This window comes from Chrysochloris asiatica, unplaced genomic scaffold (genome assembly GCF_000296735.1).
Source record: "Chrysochloris asiatica unplaced genomic scaffold, ChrAsi1.0 scaffold00246, whole genome shotgun sequence".
Taxonomy (NCBI): domain Eukaryota; kingdom Metazoa; phylum Chordata; class Mammalia; order Afrosoricida; family Chrysochloridae; genus Chrysochloris; species Chrysochloris asiatica.
In genome coordinates this window covers 2,367,733-2,373,665 of record NW_006408764.1, presented here as the reverse complement: position 1 = coordinate 2,373,665, position 5,933 = coordinate 2,367,733, and the positions used below count along the sequence as shown (strand labels likewise).

General features: G+C 39.2%; 1 protein-coding gene across 1 annotated transcript in view; it reads right to left on the bottom strand.

The window, feature by feature from the left end:
* Positions 1–5,933, bottom strand: part of IP6K1 (inositol hexakisphosphate kinase 1) — a 37,348-nt gene that overhangs the window by 14,032 nt on the left and 17,383 nt on the right. Inside the window, exon 2 of the mRNA XM_006873594.1 lies at positions 2,537–2,747. Coding sequence (XP_006873656.1) covers positions 2,537–2,747 — 211 coding nt within the window. The remainder of the gene's footprint in view (positions 1–2,536; positions 2,748–5,933) is intronic.

Genomic DNA, 5,933 nt, shown 5'->3' with positions numbered 1-5,933 from the left:
GCTACCAGAGCTCCTTACCAGAGCACCTTAGGTGTTATGAATTTGGTCCCATATAGACAGTTCTTTAAAAGCACTGAAATTCATTTGATGAAATTAATCTTTATTAACTTTTTATTATGAACTGAATGGAGGTTTACAGAGATCACTTTTATATTCAATAAATCAGACACTTCCTCCCTGTGTTTGTTTCCATTCCTCCTTCTTTTCCCACCCTTATGAATTCTATCCTTAGGTAAATGCTTTTTTATCTCAAATGGTTGACCATTTGTACCTCACTAATATTTTGTACTCCCTATATGCCTATCTGTAAGGAACTCTGGTAGCGTTATGGTTACAAGTTGACCTACTAATCTCACGGTCAGCAGTTCAAAACTACCAGCTGTCCCGTGGGAAAAAGATGAGGCTTTCTGTTCCATAAAGACTTATAGCTTCATAACCCCTATGCCGGTTGCTATGAATTGGAACCGACTCCACGGTGTAGTCCTGGTGTGACATGGTAGGTAAAACATTGGACCACAAGGTCATTTGAACCGAAAGGTCAGTGGTTCAAACTCACCAGTCAATCCTAGGAAACCCTATATAATAGGGTCGCTATGAGTCAGACTGACTTGATGGCACTTAATAACAAAAACATATACCAATCTATTATATGGGTAAAAATTGAGCCACAGAAGTGAGTTTAGTTCCATACCTGAAGGGTAACTAAAGGCCATAGTCTTGGAGTTCCACCAGTCTCTATCTGACCAATAAGCCTGGTCTTTTGTATAATTGAGTTTTGCTCTATATTCCCCGCCCCCGCACTCTCTATCCAGGATCTTCTAATATGATCCCAGTTGGCAGTGGTAGCTAGACACCATCTAGCTCTTCTGGTCTCAGAGTTGTGGAGACCGATGTTCACATGCCATTAGTCCATTACACTAACTGTTTCCAAGCATCTTCAATGTTCATCACTCTTCTTTCCTCCGGACAGGGAAAGACCAATAGTTGAAACTTAGATGGCAACTTATGAACTTTTAAGTTGCTACTTACCAAAGTAGGATGAAGAATATAATTTTTGTGGACTGTTATACCAGTTGATCATGGTGTCCCCTGGGACTATGGTCCTGAGTCCCCAGGCACAGCAAATCATTCCCTCAAGGTGTTTCGTGATGACTGAGAAGTTTTCATAATTTTGACTCTTGTATGCTCCACCGCATTCATAGATATGTTTGCCGCAAAGGTAAAAACCCAATTGCAAATATCCTGTCAATTCTTCATATATTTGTGGGTAAACTCCTATTTTCCCTTTCACAATCATTATTATTCACATAAATTAATCACACAATTTTAATTTCAATTTAGTTAACAAAGTTCATGGTGTTTTAGTTTAGTTTTTAACAATCCAGTGGTTTTTAGTATACTCATGAGATTGTGAAATATCACCACTATCTAGTTTCAGAACATTTTTATCACCTCAAAAAGAAATTGCTTACCATTTCTTTCTCCCTCAGTCCCTGATCACCACTAACTCCTTTGTATCTCCAAAGATTTGCCTATTCTGGACATTTCATATAAACAGAATCATGTATGTTCTTTTGTGACTCGCTACTTTCACTGAATACAGTATTTTCATGTATCAGTACCGTCATTCCTTTTCATGGCTAAGTAATATTCCACTGTGTGGATAGACCACATCTTACTTATTTATTCACCAGTTGTTTTCTACATTTTGACCATTATGAATAATGTTATGAACATTTATGTAAAGGTTTTTATATGAACGTGTGTTTTTAATTTACATGGGCATTTTTGATGAAATTAAAATAACAAAATTTTAGGATGAAATTTAACTTTTTAAGGAATTGCCTGCTTAACTGCTTCCCAAGGCTGCTACATTACTTTACATTTCTACCAGCAAGGTAGAAGGGTTCCAGTTTCTCCACATCTTTGTCTATTCTTGTTATTACTGTTCAACCTTTTGATTACAGCCATCTTAGTGGCAGGTTCACATTAATTCTTGCATGAAATATCAAGCATGTTTTCTATAAAGACTATTTGTTTTTAATTTACATAAAAAAATCAATTTCCAATGCAATAAACTAAATTTTATATGTAGGGAAAGGGTTCATGGTGGATATCAGATTCTCAGAGGGGTCGGATATCTAAAATGGTTAAGGACACCTGTGTGGATAGCCTCTCATGGTCCTGAGGTTCTTCCCTGTGGTCAGCAAAAAGCTGGAGCAGCACTGTGAACTGATGCATGTTGAATTGATTCTGGAGACTCTCTTGTCACCAGCAAAGGGTATCTGTGCTTACAAAGGGCTGAGAAGGCATTGTTTTTTCTTGAGCGGCTACAGTGCATATCCAGAGTGAGGCATCACTAGGGCAATGTAGCACTCAAATCTAACAACACTTGTAGAGGTAGCTCAAGAATGACAGCCATCGACCTTCAATCTTGATCTGTGCTTCCCATGATGTGTCAGGATTCTAGAGATGCCCTAAGTGCTTGCACCAACAGGATCTGACAAACATGCAATCCTGTTTACTACCTGCTTACCTCTCAGAGGACTCAAGGGGCAGGCTGGCTTTCTCCTCCTTGTGGTCACTGCCACTGCCTGACCGGTGCAGGCTTCGGCGGGAGTGTTTGCGCCGAGGTTGTTCCCGCTCTGGTGTATCATCCTGCTCCACAGCCTCACTTTCCACATATGGATACGCCACCAGGTTGATGTAACCATCACTGTCCCCCTCAAAACAGACAGACACCACGCCTATTAACAAAAAGGCAGCAAGTCAATGTTGACACAGGCTGGGGCCATGCAGCACAGACTGCCAAATTCACTCTTCCACAGCAGATGAACTCCTACCCTGAACCAACTGGAAGTCAGTGTAGAAACAATGACCAGTGAATATTACCTCCCAGAAGTGAGCTGAAGCCCCACTCCCACTCTACATCTCCTTATCTTTGATCTTGGATAAATAAATACTTATTTCCCACTTTCTTATCTCACTTACAAATATTGATTTCTATAAGAACTGTGTTTTGTAAGTGACATTCATTCACACTTGAGACTGTTTTAACACTCTTATTACTTAAACTGCCTTTTTTAAAAAATTATTATGAATTGGGCGAAGGGTTGCAGAGCAGGTCAACAGTTTTGCATTCCAAATCAGTACACATTTTCTTCCATCTCATTAATTGCAATCCCCTCAAACTAACATCAATTACCAATTTCTTCCTTGTATTTCTTGCTTCCATTTCTCCTTTTCTAACTCTTCTGAATTTGGGCAACTGCTGCCCTTTTGATCTCAAATGGTTGATTGTTGTTGTGAAGTGCCATCTAGTAGATTCCAACACATAGCGACCCTGTGTAGGGTTTCCAAGGAACAGCTGGTGAGCTGAAACCACTGACCTTGCTTGCAGCTCAAACGACTTTGTAGTCTGACACATTAGTCCACAGCGCCACACCAGGACTCCAAATGGCTGATAAGGTGAATATGCATCTCATGTGTTACTGTTTCCCTTTAGTTCAATCTATTATTTGACTGGATATTAGGCCACAAGGGTGAATTAAATTTCAGACCTGGTGACTAAGGGACATTAAGTCTCAAGGTTCAATAGTCTCTATTCAATCAGTAAGCTTGGTATTTCTTATGATTTTGAGTTTTGTTCCACATTTTTCTCCCACTCTAAGACCTTCTCATGTGATCCCTTTTCAGAGTAGTAGCTGGGCACCTCTAGTTCTTTCGAGTCTCAGGGTCATGGAGACCTATGTTCATGTGGTCTACTAGTCCACTGGACTAACTATTCCCATGTGTCTTTGATTTTCATATCTCTCCTTTCCTCCAGACAAGGAGAGACCAAGAGTTGCACTTAAGATGACTTTATTTAAACTGTCTTATGATGAAAACACACCAGTCGCTCCTTGGAAACCCTATACTGGGTCGCTATGAGTTGGAACCTACTCAACGGCATTTAACAACAACAACAACAACAATGTTGACAATTCCTCTGTGTGTCCTCTTCTAGATCTGGTTTCCTTCTCCCTGACAGTGTCACCCAGAGAGACAGCAATTTCCCCTGGCCAAGTCAGTTCCCAAACCATGTTCTGTCCCCAATGAGCTTCTGCCCATCTTAGCCTCACCACAGAGATCTACCACACCACCAACACCACACCACTCGCTCCTCTAAACTGAAACAAATTTCTGTCTTCCATACTGGGCTCATAGAATATTGTTTATTGGTGCCCATTTTGAACAAAGAGGTAGAGGTAATGAACTCTTCTGGATCATTCATTACCACACAGGTTAAAAAGCAAACAATACATAGAAACTCAGTTCAAGGAAAATGTTAAGGTGAGGTGTGGGGGAAGGTCCAGATTGCCCTTTGCCTAACTCCTATACCCCACTTACTGTTTTCAGTTATATTCCGTTTTGTTTTGTTTGTTTTAACTTTTTATTGTGAATTAAGGTTTACAGAGCAGATCATCAATTTTACATTGAACAAATCATATACTTTGCTTTAGTACATGACTGCAATCCCATCCATGTATCAACAGTTAACAGTATTTCCTTCCATTTACTTTAACTATTGGATTCCTCCCTGTGTCTCCCATACCTTCATCTTTCCTCTGCTACCCTCCCTCTTGTTGTATACTGCCTGCCCTGTCACCTATGTTAACATGTGTCTATCCTCTAGCCCATGAATAATTCCCCACCCTCATTACCATCTAGTGTTTCTTTTATCAAGAAAACATTAAAAAAATTTTTTTACAACATTGGTTGCATACAATATTTGTCCTTCTGTGACTGACTAATTTCACTCAGCATAATGTCCTTTAGGTGCAGTCATGTTGTGAGGTGTTTAACAGATTCATCATTATTCTTCAATCTTTTGCAGTATTCCATTGTGTATATGTATCAAAGATACTTAACCATTCTTCACTTGATGGATATTTAAGCTGTCTCCGTATTTTTAATATGCCTCTTGTAGACAGCATATTGAAGGATCCTGTTTTCTTATCCATTCTGCTATGTCTCTTGACAGGTACATTTAAATCCATTTACATTCAGTGTAATTATCAATAGTTATGAATTGATTGCTGTCATTTTACTGTGGTTTTTTTTGTGTGTGTGTGGTGTTGCTGGATTCTATGTTCTACATAATTTTCTATGCTAAGTTCATTTTGTTTGTAGATTTCCTTTTCATTTTTGTTTTGTTAATGTTTACTAAATCTTTCTGGTTTTCCTCTTTTTAAAATTTTGATGTGCAGGTATATTCTTTTTCTTTGATGTTACCCTATACATTTTTTTTTTCCCTCTTAAAAACAGGCTATTTTGTCTTAAAATCTGTCTGACTTCCCTGCCATTTGGAAGTTCAGTATCTACACTATTCCCTCTTTTTGCTTTGTAGTTGACTTCATTATACACTGATATCTCTGGTTCCCTGTTTACAGTTGTATAGGTTTGTTTTACTTTAAGTACTTCTATATCTAGATTTCACCACTCTTTTGTCAATTTGTCGTGCTGTGGTGGCTTGTGAGTTGCTGTGATTCTGAAAGCCATGCCACCGGTATTTTAAATACCAAGCAGAATCACCCATGGTGGACAGGTTTCAGATAAGCTTCCAAGGCGAAAACAGAGTAGGAAGAAGGAGTGACAAACTACTTCCGAATATTTAGTCACTGAAAACCTTATGAATAGCAGAGAAACAGTCAGATATAGTGCCAGAAAATGAGCCCCTCAGGTTGGAAGGCACTCAAAATGTGCCTGGGGAAGAGCTGCCGCCTCAAAGTAGAGTTGACCGTGGTAACACGAATGGAGTAAAGCTCATGGGAGAAGAGCCCGTGGGACCTTCAATTGCTGATGGGGCACCACTCAAAATGAATGAAGAGAAACAGCTGTAAACATCAATTAATATTTAGGTACTTTGTCAAAAATCAGTTGCCTGTATGTGG